Raw genomic sequence first — 18,411 nt, 5'->3', positions numbered from 1 at the left:
CTGCAATGACAGCAACAAGATGGTTACCATAACAACCAGGCGCCTTACAAAGCCATCCGGGCTGCCATGTACCTAAGGCTGATCATAAAGTATGATGTGTCACAAGAAAACAATCTCAGAATGGCTTGGAAAAAGTGTTCCAAAGTTATTAGCAGATAAACGGACATATGTCCGATTTGAAAAATGGGGCTCCGGCATTTGGTCCAAATTGGCTGTTGCTTGAATGGGTTAAAACAGAATTTTTCTGACCATACATTATTACCATTTTAAATAAGACTTACTAAATGATTCTCTCAGCAACAATGGTAAATAATAAGAAAGCCTTTAGCCTAAAAAAAAATCTGAAACATTGGGCTTTAACTAAGGCTACTTTCACACTGGCGTTTCTGGGTCCGCTTGTGAGATCCGTTTCAGGGCTCTCACAAGCAGCCCAAAACGGATCAGTTCAGCCCCAATGCATTCTGAATGGATAAGGATCTTTGGCTGAGTTTGGGCTCCGTTATGTTTTTTAGACGGTCACTAAAACGCAGCTTGCAGCGTTTTGGTGACCGTCTGACTATGCGGAGCCTAACGGATCACTGACACAATATAGTGCAATTGAAAACTGATCCGTCCCCCATTGGCTTTCAATGTAAGTCAAGACGGATCCGTCTGTGCAGATACAAGACAGATCCGCACAAAACACGAGTGTGAAAGTAGCCTAAGAAATGGTTTAAAAAAAAAAAAAATCACTTATAAAATACAGCATTCAAAAAAGAGAAATTTTGCTATGGCAAAAATTAATCAGTAGGTAAGATGAAAAAAATCTAAATAAAAGAAGCTATCAAAAGACATTATACATTATGTTGGCATCCAGTTAATGAGATGTTTTCCAGTGGCTCCTGTTTCGATCTTTACCGAGTGGTCCCTCTCGGCATAGAAAGGTGACTGCCCAGCTAAACACTGGCTTATAGTGGATCACCTCTGCAACCGGTGATTGGCTGAGTGATCACATTTCTGTGTTGAGGGATACCAGGATATACAGAGACTGGTGGGAACAGCGGAGAATCAGTGAGGTATTGTCTTTTTTATATTGCTTTAAAGCATTTTGTTTTATATATTTACTGTTCTGACCCCTTTAAAATTGACACCTCTCAGGTATTCCAGTAACTGCCTGAAACCTAGCAAAATAGTTTATAATTAATTGAAGAACATGTACTTGAAAGTTGGCAGGAATCTTCATGTGATTTGGATCAGACATGGCACAGACTTTAATGAATGTCTTGTTCATAGGTGGAATTGGTAACACTTTTATTTTATTTTTTTCCCCTCTCGAGTTTGGCTCCACGATAAGCACATGTGTTTTCAGATAAGCCTGTGTGCAGCTGCAGATGTCAGAGCTTGATGGCAGAAACAACCTTTTCAGATTTTAAAAAAAGCGTCAGCCTTGGGATTAGAATTCCAGAACTTAGTTAACAGGCAACTTTTTCTGCTTCATGGTCAGTATGTAAAATAACGGCATTGCTACCTAAGGCAAGAGATAATGCAGAATTGAATAAACCTAGCCTGTCCTCAATTCCCACTGACAAGTAATACATTATTCAAAGCTGATGTAAGGTCCTGAAATTTATGTATTCGCTTACAGAACTTTACACTCATCAGTCTCCTACAAGGTACAAAGATGATATCGGTGTTCACGGCCACAACAGACCCCCAATGTTAATCAGACCTCAGTTCACAGCCAAATTCAGATACAGGAGAATGTCAAGTACAGGCCTCATACACACAAACATATTTTCATTCCGTGTACATTCCCCTTTTTTTTTTTCAGACCATATATGCAACCATTCATTTAAATGGCTCCGCAAAAAAAACGGAAGGTACTCCGTGTGCATGCCATTTCCACATGTCTGTATTTCCGTTACGCAAAAAAATAGAACATGTCCTATTATTGTCCACATTACGGACAAGGATAGGACTGTTCTATTAGGGGCTGCAAAGAAAAATTGGGGTTCAGTCAGCACATCCAGTGCACAGGTGCATGTTGCCATGGCTGAAAGCACAAAGGCAAAAAAATATACAATGCAACAGCACTCTGCAAACCAAATAAAGTACAATAATGCCAAAATAATAGAAAGTATTCTGGTGCAAATGCTACGCTAATAAATTTTAAATGCTTGGCAAATCATTTTGTACAAAATTATTTGGGCCCGTCTGCCAAACGTCAAGGCGATCTCAGTAATACGGGAACATAACACTAAATACCACATTAACTGGTGCCAACCTGTCTGCCCTATAGGCTGATTTTAATTAGTATAGCTATAAAGCTGTAGCCTACTCTTCCTGTATGTATTGTAGGCCATTTGGCACCAGGTATGGTGGAATACAGAGTGGGCTCAGCATGCTAGTGGAACCTGCATTCCTTGAACAAAATGGAGGCCAGCACCAAAGAGGTATTATATAATGTGGGCTCTGCATGCAGGTGGAACCTGCATTCCTTGAAAGTAACGGATACCAGTATGCCACCAGCTAATGTGGTATTTAGTGTTGGGTTCCCGTATTACTGAGATCACCTTGACGTTTGGCAGACGGGCCCAAATAATTTTGTACAAAATGATTTGCCAAGCATTTAACATTTATTAGCGTAGCATTTGCTCTAGAATAATGTCACGGATGGTGTAGCAGAAAACAAGAAGTTACAAAAAAGGATCAGACTGGCTTGATCCGAAACTAAGGAACAAAAGGGTGACCCCTATTTAAGCCCTGAAACTCTCCCTGTCTTCTCAGCCCATGCAAAGATCTCTATGATAGAAAATTGCATGCCCTCGTACCTCGACTGTATGACACCTGAACACCCTATAATAGTGAGGGGACACGACCACCGGCTCCCTACACTTAATACGGAGGGAGTCAGGGTCACCTAGGATCAAGCAAACAGGAGAACACAAATCAATGAACAGACTTATCTGTAGAAGCATTATTTGTAGCATCCAGCATGTACACACTCCAGGAAGTTGTATAAACCGCAAAGTGATGCAGTATGGGAGCGGATTTAAAGGGATGCAATCAGTGCAACTAGATGACAGCTGAGAGAGGGAAACGAGATGACAAAACAAAAGAACCTCAAGCAGGAGGTTCTGAAGAATGTCTGTCAGAGCTTCTCAGATGTCTGGCGGTGATGTCTGACAGTGTGGTTGGAAAAATTCAGCTGGGTCCTTATTGTACTTCATTATTGGCTGGTCTACATACTTTCACGTATTCAAAATAATTGTTTATATGTATACTGTATGTGTATATATGTGAAGCAGACTGGTGTGAACCTCTGATTACTCCATGTTTAATACGCCTGCTGATATTAATATTGTTTGTTTATGGAACTGTCAAAGGGAGTTGGATTCACCATTTGGTCACTTAAAGCAGAGGAACATTTATATATATATATATATATATATATATATATATATATATATATAGCAGTGCTGGTGGGTTTAATTTATTTATACTGAAAATACTGCCACTTGGATTTTAATGTCTTATTTTTATTTGAAATTTGTTTGATATTTTATTGGTTTTATGAAGTGTTGCCATTGTTTAGAACAGGGAACGGCAACCTCTGGCACTCCAGGTGTTGTGAAACTACATCTCCCATCATGCACACTTGTTTAGCTGTTCTCCGTACTTCCACAGAAGTGAAAGGAGCATGCTGGGAGTTTGTTTCACAACAGCTGGAGTGCCGAAGGTTGCTGATGCCTGGTCTAGATTAGAAGATACACCGACAAGCAAAAGGGTAACAGGGTTTTTAACTTTCGACTTTTAGACTCCATATCTCACCATCCACTGCAGCTTCGAACGTGAAACTACCATCATTTTCTAGATAATCATCTTGGCTATCTCATACATAAATTGGACTTGGCAACTATTTAGCATATGATTAGTTATGCAGATTTTTGTCATGTTACTGCATTGTTACTATTTTGCTCCTAAAATTCTAAATTGTAATTTTTATTATTTTGTAAGTATTTAGTAAATTCACCTTTGTCTTTCAACACTGCCTGAATCCTTCTGGACATGCTGTCAATCAGATTCAAGCATGTCTCAACCAAAATCTGTTCCTAGGTATGTTTTACATGTTCCCAATGTTGGTGCATACTGGTCGACTCACTTGGGTACGAATACAGCATTTTCTTCAACTTCTACCCACAAGTGTTCGATCAGGTTGAGGTCTGGAGACTGTGGGGGACCAATCCAGCACCTCTACTTCATTGTCATTGAAAAATGTATTCGCCAATTTCAACGTATGCTTTGGGTCATTGTCAGGCTGGAACACTATGTTGTCCTTTTCATACCCATAGTACTCGAGTGTACGAATAACTTGTCTTGTAGGATACTCACATATAGCTCAGCATTGAGACTACCATCGATCCTGGACAAGTATCCAACGCCTTTGGCTATGAAACAACCCCAAATCATCAGGCTTCCTCCACCGAACTTGACAGTTCCTTCAATTTCTCGATCCTTTAGCCCTCTTATCCATTGTTTCTTCCCCACCCATTTGCACCCATCAGTGCCCAGTCTATTGACTTTCATCTCATCACTCCATATCACCCATTTCCAATCTTCTACTGTCCATTGTTCGTACTTTTTTGTAAACTCAAGCTTACGCTTCTTATGACAATATTGAAATCAAGGTCCTCTTCACCTTTTTTCAGGCCACCATTTCAGACTAATGTAATGCGTGTCGTACAGTGCTTGTATGGACATCTGTGATCTCACTATTCTGAAGCATACAAACCGCCTACGCTGCTCTATTTGTCGTGCCAGAACTGATAGACCTTGTGATGAGCTGACTTGTTCGTTCCGATATTTTGCCTGGACGTCCATCTCTTGGCTTTGAAATGGATGTACGGACTTCATTTCATATTCTTCCACCTGTCATGGCACCCACATGATGGAGTTTGGCAATTTTCTTGGCCGAGATGCCGCTATGGATGAGCTGGATGATACTGTTTCTTTTTTCTTGGGAAATCATCTTCATGGGTGCTCCTGGATTCTAACCAGTGGGAATCAACCTAATAACACACTGAGCTATTAGGGAATGTGGGAACAGGTTGTAATTTGTAGTATACAAGAAGATAAATATGTTTCCACCACCAGGACCAAAACAGTAACAATGCAGTTACATGACAAAAATCTGCATAACTAATCATATGCTAAATAACTGCAAGTCCAATGTATGTATGAGATAGCCAAGATGATTGTGTATAAAATGATGGTAGTCTCACGTTCGAAGCTGCAGTGGATGGTGAGATATGAAGCCTGAAAGTCAAAAGTTCAAAACATTGTTACCCTTTTGCTCGTCAGTGTATAATAAATTCCTGTCTCATCATATCCGGTGTGGTTAATGCCTGGAAAGCCTACATTTGCTTCACATTTTCTTTAAAGGGCATCTGTCAGCAGACTTGTACCTATGAAACTGGCTGACCTGTTACATGTGCCCTTGACAGCTGAAGACATTTGTGTTGGTCCCATGATCATGAACATGTGCCCGCATTGCTAAGAAAAATGATGTTTTGATATATGTAAATGATCCCTTAGGAGCAACGGGGGCGTTGTCATTACACCTAGAGGCTCTGCTCTCTCTGCAACTGCCACAACCTCTGCATTTTCACTGGCGGGGACAGGCGTTGAGATGTTTACACTGCCTGGCCCTGTCGATCAAACAGGCCAGGGACTTTCGCAGGTACAAATCTGCTGACAGATGACATTTAACCCCTCAGGTGCAAGCAATAGCAGTATGATCGACATAAACCAGCCAGTTGTATTTTGGTGATTTACCTGTTGTATATGTGTATATATGCATGATTGTTTCTCGGGATTCAGATTTTTGTATTCCTTTTTGAGAGGTACTTCACGTCTTTAAAAACGCATCCATGATATGCTTACTATTTTAGACTCATCTAATATACTGTTGGTACACAGTAGCATGCCTTCTTTCCTGTATCATTATTTTATTACGCACATGCTATAATAATCTATAAAGCCCCCTTCACCTATATCTGGATCAGCAACCCTTGTGGTGCAGAAGACGCCGGAGGAAAACTGAAGCTAGAACTGATCCAATAGTTTTCTGTAGGATTGTTCTTATTCATCTGGTGCTTCAGTTGTGATGCGGAAAAAACCTGCATGCTTAGTTTTTCTGTTTGGTGCTATAGACACAGACCCAGTGCATTAAGTCCACATACACATATATAATTGTGTTCGGCTGATATACTATATTTGCACCAAGCCTAACAGAGGCTCCACCTACCGTGTGCCATTTATAATAGTGATGTCCTCTTTTGGTCCCCCGTCTCAGGAATGAGCACCTGGTGTGACTGCAGTTTCTGCACCCCCTTCCCCCCCCAGCTACACCTTGGTGGCATAGGCATTCTCCGCAGTAGTCCGCATATAGCTGATCGCTCCAGCATTCACTGCTTGGAGTTTCAGGCTGTGCAGTGCATGAGTCAACAGCCTTCATCCAGGCGAGGTAAGCAGTCACGGTTTCGGCATATTAAGCGCATTCTGCTCACCAGGGCAAAGGAAGAAATAATGGACGGATTCTCCTTGTATAATTAGTTTCCTAAGCCCTTAGGATTGTTTGGCACTTGGTGTCCTTCAAGTCATATAAAGGTTACCTCTCATTTCATTAACAGAACAGAAATTTCAGCCCTAGAAGTACATTTATTATTAGCAGGCTTGACTTTGATGTGAGAGAACAGAAGACGAGGAGACGTAGGAGGCATAACAAATCATTATAGCTGTCCCCTGCACAGCCATAGTCAAAAGGCATATTCAGGCCGCCACCGTGCTATCGGTAAATGACGGCTGACTCGCTGTTATCTCTGTTAATGTATGTTATGCAGATTAAACACAGCTACATTTAAATATTGCCTGGAATGTAGGAGCAAATATTAGCGGAGGGAGATGTGCCCATACTATAGGTGCTTCATCAGTACAATCCAAACAGCCAGAGAAATGAACTGCTCCTACAAGGACACTATGAACAGTTCTCCTGCTTTTACACCCCAGGCCTTTTCCCCCTTCTTTTTTATTTAAAACATGGCTCATGCTTTTATTTTATTTTTTTAATTTTATTTTTGCAGGGAATCAGTAGCTAAAATAAATAAAATAAAAACCTGTCTTTTAAATGAATTGCCAGTATGAGAGAGTACCGGTATGTCTTGAAATTCAGAAATATTGATGCAATTGCTTCCAGAGAATCACATTTTTAGATTTAATACTTTTAATAAAGATGTGGTTGTAGGCAGTCTTCAACCGCACTGGTAAATTCGGTGAACTGAGGCTACTTCGTATAGGACAGCACATTACTCTGCATGTTTAATACAGTGCTAGTGAACTTCATCTTTGAAGAGGACCTCTCAGCTATCCTGACTTCTCTGTTTTAGTAACTCTCTATTCTTAGGTTACTTTTGCACTTACAGTAAGTAATCCAACAGAAGAACAGCCTGTCGGAGTTCTCCGGATCTGGCACAGCCATTCACCTCCGGAGCCCATTGACTATAATAGGAAACAACGGGGATCAGGACAAATCCTGACATTTGTGCCTGCGAACAGACTGATTCCCACCAGATCCCATTATAGTCTATGGCAGTGATAGTGTACCTATGGCACGGGTGCCAGAGGCGGCACCCAGAGCCCTCTCTGTGGGCACCTGCACCCTGGGAAAAGTCTACAGTGTACCAATATGCCTTAGACTTTTCCTGCCATTAATCAGCGCAGGGCGCACTGTGAACGGCACAGGCAGCGCACTGAATGTCGGCAGGCTATTATAGCTAAATGATAAAGTACATGGAAGATATACTATATTAGACTGTAGTGTTCAGGGTAAATTGCCGTGTTGGCACTTTGCAATAAATAAGTGGGTTTTGGGATGCAATTTGGGCACTCGGCCTCTAAAAGGTTCACCGTCACTGATTTATGGGGTACAGTAGGCACACAACACTATCCGGCTGTACTGAATCCAGATTGCTTGAGCACTACTGTGAAGCTAGCCTTGGACCTCTACATTGTGCTGTTCCTCTCCTATGCTCCCTAGAAATGTATAAACCAGATGACAAGTGGGTGTAACCATTCCTCTTGTAATATGTACATATTTCTTACACAGTCTTTTACTAGCTGCGCTGATTGGGCATGTCAAACTGTCTAGATGCACCTCCCCAGCCAGTAGCACCCAGTTGGTAATTTACTTTTGTAGAATTCTATTAGGAATTACTTAGTAACAGCACCATTCTAAGAAACAATGCCCCAGTTTTAGCTAAAACAGACATGTCAGGAATGGCGGCTGAACTGCTTTAAAAATGATTTTATTAGCAAAGTTTGGTGCGTTTTAAAGAACGTGGGGCCAGGGTCATATCACTAGTTACTGATCCTGATGCCAGTTCTTGGATTCATACTGAGATCTACCAACAGGTACTTAAAAATAGGGATGCAGAGGCTGCAGTTGCTTCAAAGCTTTACGTGGCTCTCTAGAATATACCAGCCTTATACGTGGCAATTTGGGGGATCATGTTACAGATTTTGTATATGGTCTTGTAAGAGGCCTGAGCATTCACGGATTGCCGCGGCCACTTCGTACAGTTGATCGGCTGTGGTTCCATTGCTTTTACAGCTGCCGTGACCTCTCGACTTTGATTGACAGGGCCAGACGTGATGACCTTTACACATTGCTTGGCCCTTTCAGTCAATGTGGAGAGGACACGCCAGTTGCAGGGAGAGCTGAGCCTCTAGGTGTAATGGTAACGCCCCCATTGCTCCTAGAGGCTCATTTGCATATAGTAAAACTTCATTTTTCTCAGCATCGCCAGTACATATGAACATGGGACCAACACAGATGTCTTCAGCTGCCAAGCGCACATGTAACAGGTCAGACAGTTTCATAGGTACAAATCTGCTGACAGATGTCCTTTAATGTCCAGACTCGCAGTAAAAAAGATTTAAAAAAAAAGCTATATGCAACTTTGCAAACAATTATTTGTTTAATCTCTCAATGCATATAATATATAAAATGAAACATCTTTGCAATGTGTTAATATACCATTTCCTACTGTTTTGTTTCCATGGTAACAGACAGCAAACACATGTCTGACCCTACAGTAATATTCCCTTCTCTCTGTCCTCTACTTCTGGCTAAGGCTACTTTCACACTAGCGTTAAAGGTTTCCGTCCTAGGGGCTCAATACCGGAAAAAAAAGCATCAGTTTTGTCCTAATGCATTCTGAATGGAAAGCATTCTGTTCAGTGTGCATCAGGATGTCTTCCGTTCCGTCCCTATTACGGTATTTGGCCTGAAAAAATACTGCAGCATGTTGCTGTATTTTCTCTGGCCAAAGTTCCGGAACACTTGACGGATTGCCGGATCCGGCATTAATTTCCATTGAAATGTATTAATGCCGGATCCGGTACCAAGTGTTCATGAAATTGTTGCATCAACGGATCCGGTTTTACGGTCTGCGCATGCACAGACCTTTTAAAAATGTGAAAAAAATAAATACCGGATCCGTTCTTCCGGATGACACCAGAGAGACGGATCCGGTATTTCAATGCAAGAGACGGATCCGGATTCGGAAACAAATGATATCCGTTTGCATACGGATTTCCGGATCCGTAGGCAGTCCCGGCAACGGAACTGCCTGCCGGATTCTTCTAACGCTAGTGTGAAAGTACCCTAACCCACCAAATATATGTTAGCACAAAGTAGGGACAGTTTGAGAAAAGTATGAAACTTTCAGACTACACAGAATGTGTTTGCCATAGAGGCACTAGAAGCTGTAATAAACAGTATGATAGGGCATTTTTTCAAAATTAATCTATCTATTGGAAGTTGCTTCAATTTACATTTTCAGTTTATTGGAGCAATAAAATAAATTGGGTGTAAAGGTTGGACTTAGCCCTTAAAGTGTATGATGTTGCTGTAAAAACTTCCCAATTATAGAAATCAATAAGAACAGCGCATGTAAAACTGATGTGTGTGAAGGACTTTTAGTGTGATGCCATGGTTTGCTTTCAGGCTCGTCTCCTTGTTTAGGAACGTTTTAAAGCCTCTTTTTATGCAGTATTTGGTTTTGAAATGACAAGAGACTTTACTATTGATAGCAAGACACAGATCCGTCCATAGTTTTCAGTGCATCTAGTTGGGTCATTAAATGCAAGCGTTTTCTGCGCATTTCAGGTGATCTAGGCGTATTTGCGTACCTTCTTTTAGTGTCTTGTTTTCTGGTGTCATAAGCATCCTACTGTGAGTTAACAGACAGTCCTATTATCCTGCTTGTCAACCACTATAATGGATTTGAGGAGGTAAAGTTTAAATGCGGACATTTTCATATTTTCCCTAGGATTACCACCCTGCTCATTGCCAATTTAGTGATCTTCAGCAGCCTGATGATGGATGTTGACTGAGTGCGATAAAGCCCATTTATTTCTCCTGTCATTTCCTTTTTAGCTATTTACCTGGCTCATACTGGTCTAATATATAGTTTAATAGAGTCAAGGTAACCTAAATCTATCTCTGCTATTGTTTGTCATTCTCACCATCATGTAGTCCATTGGTTAAGCTCTGCTATGAGCAGGAGGAGTATTTTTTTATCGAAAGTGTCTGAATTATTCTTATTGTGTTACATAGGGTGAAAGAATGAAATGGGATTAAAACTGCAACATAATACTGAAAAATACCATACTAACATAAAGGCTGCATTCACACCACGTTATGATCCTTCCATCAGAGGTATACGCCACGAGGATTCCCCACGTATACCTATGACTGAAGGCTGCATCATATCGCACAGTATAAGCATAAAGTGGGATTTGTTGCTGATATGTCCCTACGTCACTATGTCACTCTCCCTGCTTTGTCAGTTAACCCTTTCCCCAGGCAGTTATACAGCTCACAAGTCCCCACCCAGTCCTGCAAACCCAGTGGAACATGAGGATTTATATCTCCTCTGTCCTCCTCTGTCGCAGCAGTAGGACAGATCAGCCTCCTGCATAGCCCTGCCACCAGGTAATAGCAGTAGGCTCCTCTCCTTGCTGGCAGTGCTGTACAGCGCTCATTTTGCTCTCTGACAACTCTCCATGTATGGGCAGTGATGTCATAGGATCTCACTGTGGCATCAGTTTAATGGAGGCCAGTGACAGATGCCGTATACAGAGGCATCCGTCACCCATAGGCTATTATGACCTCATTAAATGGATCCTTTTTTTTTTACAGGATACTGCAGGATGCAATAGAGCAGTCTACTACGCTATTCCATGCAGTTTTGTTTGCAGTTCTGACGTATACCAGCCAGATGGAGGGCAAAAGCATACTCTTTTGTCCTCCGTCTGACTAATGAAACCCTATGGACACGTTAGCGTGTATGTCTGGAGATTCCCTGATGTACATGCTAAATGTAAATTAAATACGCAATGTGAACCCGTCCAAAGATAGGTTAAAATACAGGGTGTAACCAGCTGGACACATCCAGGTGATATGCCTTCAATGCCAATAGTGATATAAAACTTCAAGATACCAAAATAGCAATATAGGTGGCCACTAGGGATGAAAGTTGATTTGCATAAAACTTATTTCTAATGCTGTATGGAGCTGGAGCTCTGTACAGTATTAGAATGTATTGGCTCAGATCAGCCGAAGTTATTGCTTCGCGAAGTCTCGCGAGACTTCGCGCAATAACTTCATAAATTAATTTGTACTGTAAAAAGCCATTTCCCGAACTCTGGTTCGGTTCCAAGCAATAACTTTGGCTTATCGGAGCCAATACATTCTAATACTGTACGGAGATCCTGCTTAGAATGAAGTTTTATACCCTCCTAGGGTACCTGCAGATTTGTGTGCAGCAAATCCACAGCATTTTACAGTACCAGCAATGTAGATAAAAATGTATAAATCTCATTCACATACTGCAAAAAAAAAAAGTTGCAGCAAAAAATTGACCTGTGATATGGATACTGTGGATTTGACCCTTTGCAACGCATAGGGTAAAATCCACAAGAAATCCCCAGTGGAAATATGGCAAAATAGTCAGTGGCGTTTCTACTACAGAAAATCTGCCCCATGTACCAGTGTTCTTCCCTCAGAATTGTACATTGTCCAATAGAGTGACCCTGATTAAAAGTGCTGGAGGAGGATGGGACATGAAGACCAGGAGAGACTTCTTAAAGAAACACTGTGCAAAACGGATACTCTGGGGGAGGATTTGGCAACTAAATGCTCCAGAATTGGAGTTTTATTTGCGGAACTAAAGAGACATACATGCTTTGCTTTTTACGCCTCTCTCTGCAAGGGGGCAAGGCTTAAGATGCGCCATTGTTTACCAAAATTTTGGCTCAAAGTAAGCCAACCAATAAGGGATTTAAATTTAGAGGTATCTAAAGATACACCAAATTTATCACGCAGCATCAGTCACTGTGATAAGTTTGACACAACTTTAGGTTTACTAAAGGTATGTTCACGAGCAAGAAAGCTGGGGCTGAGCCTTTCAAACGCTGACCGAAGCACCTGCTGCCTTTTTTCTGCACCCCATTTCCTATATTTTTTTTATGCATAGTTGAGTTGCCTGGCCTTGTTTCCACATTGAATGTATGGCTTTATGGCTGCAATTCTTCCATGAAGATAACTTCTGGCCAGACTATTACAAACAGTATATTCTGAGCTCTTGGCACTGCTGGATATCTGTTTTCAAAGGGAAGTAAGAATGATGTCTCTTTCACCTGTTGCAGAGTTTTCAGCAAATGGAATTGGGGATTTGTTCAGAATCAATGGTGTCCTCAATGCTGAGAAATACAGGCAGATTCTTTCCATCGTGCTATATGATCAGGGAGGGGTCTGAGTGGCACCAAATTTATTCTGCAGCAGGCCAATGACCCCAAACATGCAGCAAATGTTATTAAGAACTATCTTCTGGGTAAAGAATAACAAGAAGTCCAGGAAATGATGATATGGCCATCCCAGAGTCCTAATCTCAAGGATTTGAGTCTGTCTGGGACTACATGAAGAGACAGGAGGGTTGGAGCAAGCCTACACCACAGAAAATATGTAGTTAGTGTGAAAAAAAAGGGTGGTCACATGATCAAATATCGAATTGATTTAGATTTCTCGTGTTCATTCCCTTTGCATTTTGTTAATTAATACATTTCTTCCACACCTGCCTAAATGTTTTGCACAGATACCTGCAACAATTCTGCTGACCTCTCTGCTGTCGTTCTTTCTGAATTTTAGGGCTGCATTTGCTAAAGAGTCGGAAGTTCTTATTGGAAACCTTGGAGATAAACTAATTCCACAGAATGAGATCATGACTGATGTCAGTGACTTGAAAGCCCTTGCCAATCTGCATGAGAGTCTGGAGTGGCTTGCAGGAAGACTGAAATTTGCCATTTCAAATCTACCGAGTGCTCAGAGTAAGTATTAGTAATTCAAAGCCCCTTTATATGGTATTATTTTATCACATCTTAATATAGCTATTATAGCTGATATGTCTATGTTGGCAAATCCTTCCATTTCTTTATAAAAACAATTCTGGAACATCAGAACTCCACATTGTGCCTTCACTCCCATAAATGTATGAATAAATTGGTGGTATATCTCTACACAGTCTCATGGTAGCCAGTCAGAATGCCAGTGTCAGATTGTGTAGGGACACACTCCAAGTAATTGTATCACCCAGTCGTCAAATTATTAAAACGTTTCTATGAGAAATAATAATAGAGGAACTGCACTGACACTGCAGAATTATTTTTTCATGGAAAAGTGGTGACAGGTCCTCTTAAAAGCAAACATTGATGATGACCACTATAACAATTTGTTATATGTTCCCTCATCTTTAACCTCTTTGAGACATATGACGTACCGGTACGTCATGATGTCCTGGTACTTAACCTCTTCCTGACTGCCATGCGCCTATATACGTGCTAATTACATATGCCCTGTGCCGACAACACGTGTATAGACGTCAGGCAGCTCCTTAATCCAAGCGCTGCAAAGCGCTTGGATTAAAGCTTCTGCCCCTGCACTGCTGCTGTCACGGACAGCATACAGTCCAGCAATGCCGACAAGGGACCAATCGGAGTGGTCCCTTGCCGGCATTCGATCCGATTGGTTAGTCTGTGCAGACTAACCAATCGGATCGCGGCAGTGAAAAAGTGCCTGTTCCAGGCTCTGATCTGCGCTCTGCAGATCAGAGCCTGAAATCAGGTAATGTGTCCTGAAGCCCCCCGATCTGTACCCCCTTCCTGTGCGCCTCCAACCCCTCCTGTGAGCCCTGCATCCGCCTTCCCCTGATGCCGTCCACGCCCCCCCATCCATGTATCATACCCCTGATGCGGTCCCCCCCCTCACCCCCATACATGCATCCTGCCCCCTCCATGCTGGCCGTGCCCCCCCCCCTTTACAGCACTGCCCCCATCTGTGCCCCCTGCCCGCGATGCAGTTCCGCTGCTTTATTTGATGTCGGCGGCTCCATTCCTGAGCCGCCAACATCAGCAGCGAGTGTCAGCTGTATGCTGACACTCTGCTGTAACCCAATAGATGCCGCGGCAGCGGCATCCATGGGGTTAATAGAGGGAAGGGGCTCCCTCTCTCAACCATCAGGGCTGCCGCGCTGTGGAGACACTAAAACATCATTTTTTTGGTTTAAAAATTTTTATTATTGTGTAAAACTTAAATAAATAAGAAAAAGTAGACATATTAGGTATCACCACGTCCGTAAGGATCTGCTCCTCAGATGAACGCTGTAAAAATAAATAAATAATTATTTTTTTCCAAAACAGCCAATTTTTTGGGTCATAAAGTGTAAAAATTAATGATCAAAAAATCCTATATACCCAAAAATGGTACCAATAAAAACCTCAACTCTTTCTGCAAAAAACGTGCCCCTGCACAAGACGATCGGCATAAAATAAAATATGGCGTTCAGAAAATGGACACACAAAAACATAATTTCTTTTTCAAAAATGCTTTATTATGTAAAACGGAAACAAACAAAGAAAGTAGACATATTTAAAATCATTCCGTCCGTAACAACCTGCTCTATAAAAATAGCACATGATCTACCCTGTCAGATGAATCTTGTAAAATATTAAAAATAACAAAACGTTGCAAAAATAGCCATTTTTTGGTTACCTTGCCTCACAAAAAACTTAATATAGAGCAATTAAAAATCATATGTACCCCAAAATAGTACCAATAAATCTGGCACGTTATCCCCTAGTTTCCAAAATAGGGTCACTTTTTGGGAGTTTCTACTGTAGGGTGCATCAGGGGGCTTTAAATGAGACATGGCATCTAAAAACCAGCACTCCTTTTCTTCTGCGTCCTGCCGTGCGCCCTTACATTGGTTTATGACCACATGTGGGGTGTTTCTGTAATTCTCAGAATCAGGGTAATAAATATTGAGTTTTGTTTGGCTATTTACCCTCAATGTGTTAAAGAAAAAAATTGAATAGAATTGAAAATCTGCCGAAAAAGTAAAATTTTTGAAATTTCATCTCCATTTTCCTTTAATTCTTGTGGAACACCTAAAGGGTTAACAAAGTTTTTAAAATCAGTTTTGAGTAACTTGAGGGGTGTAGTTTCTACAATGGGGTCATTTATGGGGGTATTCACTTTGGACCTGAACTGGTACTTAAAAAGTGGGTTTTGGAAATTTTCTTAAAAATTTTAAGAATTGCTTCTAAATTCTAAGCCTTCTAATGTCCTAAAAAATTAAATGACATTTCTAAAATGATGCCAAGATAAAGTATACTTATGGGGAATGTTAAGTAAGAGGCCTAAGGGTTGGAGTGTTGGGCCCTGTTTCATCACCAGGGAACACATTGAAGTTTGTCTTCACATTTATCTGTTTGTGTAAAGGTAACGGTCCATGCACCAAATTTATGAAAGTGCGGCACAGCAGTTGTTGAATCTAGCACAGGCAAACTATCGCATTCTGACGTTTTCATCGGCTACAGCAGGTCAGAAGTGGAGTGCAGTTGACAATTTTTCTAGGCTTTCCCTATGATAAATAAGGCCAAAAACACTGTGCTCCATAGGAACCCCCAAAAAACTGCTGGATTTCTGAAACTGACTCTGCAGTAGCACAAAAAAAATAAGATTGGCCTGTCACAGACTATTAATAAATGTGTCTTAAAATGAAAACATCCAAAAAGTTGCAATTTACTCCAAAGGAAAGGTAAAACCAGTTGAATAACTCAGAACTTATGTACAAATTGCACAGTGGCAAACGGACCCTCTACAATTGGTAGTCTCTGTTTAACCTGCACCCAAATAAAGGGGTATTAGTGTGTTGTGACTGATGCTGCAGAAGGCCTTAAGAATACTTGGAACCAATAACAGGCAAGGATTATTTTCTCAAGAGCTACTGGTACATACTTTTTTCAGGTACTATAGAAACAGGTACAAGCCCCCACCCCAAATTGTTATTACAAAGGCCACTGACGCATTTCTTTGGCGCTCTAAAAACTGTATTATTCAGTGTTGCAAATATGAAATATCAGGGAATCTTAATCCTTGCCACCACACTGTATACTGTGTTTTTTGGACACACCAGACGATAAGACACCCCCACAATTAGAAGCATAAAAATAGAAAATGCATCTTTTACTGTATATACACTATGGGTGATACTGTGTACAGTTGATATGGTACATACACAGTACAAAAGATAATGCCTCATCACATTGCCACCCACAATGCCTTATCACATTGCCAACCACAGTGTTGCCTGCCTATGCCAGCCACAATACCTCATCACATTAGCAGCCATAATGCCCCTGACAATGCCAGCCACAGTGCCCCATCACATTGCCACACTACCCACTGACTATGCCAGCCGCAGTGTTTCACCATATTAGTAGCCATAATGGCTCCTGACTATGCCAGTTAGTGCCCCTTGACTATGCCAGCCACAGTGCACTATCATTATTAGGGACAGCCTTGCTGCCTAAGCTTACCCAGTCAGAAGCAGTAGCAGGGGTCTGGGTCCACACGACTGGTAGATCACAATGCCAGCAATACAATGGAGATGTCAGTTTTCTAAGCAACTTGTCTTTAATGGTTGATCTGTGACATGTGTCAATCTGGCAACAGCATAAGTTAACTAGTCTCCTAGTGCCACACGACTCTATACTTTGTGGCAGTAGGGCAGTGGCGTTGCGTGGGTTTCCAGTACCCGGGGCAAGCCAAGTATTCTCCCCACCACCACCAACCTGTGGCCTCGCCCCTTTTTACAGATAATGTAGCAATGTGACCTGAAGTCTGGGGCCAGGCTGCTCCAGTGTGGGCCAAATTCTATGTCCACCCTCCCATCACTACAGAACATACAGGGTAATACAGCGGCCCATACCTCTTACGTCCAGTGACGTTTCCTTTGATGTAGATGTTCTCTTTCCTCATAATAGTAACATAGTACATAAGGCCGAAAAAAGACATTTGTCGATCCAGTTCAGCCTGTCATCCTGCATCTTCTCCTTTCAGACCTTCAGTCCAGAGCACCATTTTTTAGCCATTTCTCGTCTCTGCAGATTGACAAAAAAAAATATCTTAGTTCACTACTTCTCCATCATCCTCCCATCTTCTGGACAAATCATCCTACCATCCCCAATACTGTGTCGCTGTGCTCCCCAATACTATACTGCAGAAACAGATAAACCCCCCTGAAAATACTAGTGCCACACAGATAACTGCGCCCAGCAAATAGTGCCCCTGACACTAATAGTGTAAACATACTGTCCCCCAAAAGTAATTGTGGTAAGCTGATACAGTGCCAAGGTGCTCCCACATTAAAAGTGCTCCCAAAAGTCCCACCAATAGGAATAATTCTCTGCTAGAGCACACATGGTAGTAATAGTGTTCCTACAGACCCCCCAACATGTCCCCACTGTGCCCCAGAAGTAATAATGCTTCCATAGTGCCCATACTAGTAATCATGTTCCCCCTAGACCCCCAGTAGTAATAAAACCCACCATAATGCCCCCTAGTAGTAATAATTCTCCTTATAATGTGACAAAAAATAACCCCCTTTTAATTCCCCCAATTGAGCTAATGTCCCCATAGTGCCCCCATAATGTGCCAGTATAAAATACCCCCATAGTGCTCCTCTCGCCCCTTCCTCCTAGTGCCCCCCATAAAATGCCCCTATACAGAGCCCCCCATATAAAATACTCCTTCTTTGTGGCCTCAGTAGATGCCCCCAATAATGTGCCAGTAAAAAGTGCCCCCAATAATGTGCCAGTAAGATGTGCCCCCAATAATGTGCCAGTAAGATGTGCCCCCATAGATGCCCACAATCATGTGCCAGTGAGAAGTGCCCCCCATAGATGGCCTCCCAATCGTGTGCGAGTGACAAGTGCCCCCATAGATGGCCTCCCAATCATGTGCCAGTAGCC

The 18,411-nt window shown here is 41.8% G+C and overlaps 1 protein-coding gene across 1 annotated transcript in view; it reads left to right on the top strand.

Moving 5' to 3' along the window:
• EXOC4 (exocyst complex component 4) overlaps window positions 1-18,411 on the top strand; it is a 499,321-nt gene that overhangs the window by 387,179 nt on the left and 93,731 nt on the right. The window contains exon 14 of the mRNA XM_044279994.1: window positions 13,250-13,428. Coding sequence (XP_044135929.1) covers window positions 13,250-13,428 — 179 coding nt within the window. The remainder of the gene's footprint in view (window positions 1-13,249; window positions 13,429-18,411) is intronic.

The sequence above is a fragment of the Bufo gargarizans genome, chromosome 2 (genome assembly GCF_014858855.1).
Source record: "Bufo gargarizans isolate SCDJY-AF-19 chromosome 2, ASM1485885v1, whole genome shotgun sequence".
Lineage (NCBI taxonomy): Eukaryota > Metazoa > Chordata > Amphibia > Anura > Bufonidae > Bufo > Bufo gargarizans.
Note: the sequence above shows the minus strand (reverse complement) of the source record. Positions and strands in the feature narration are given on the sequence as shown.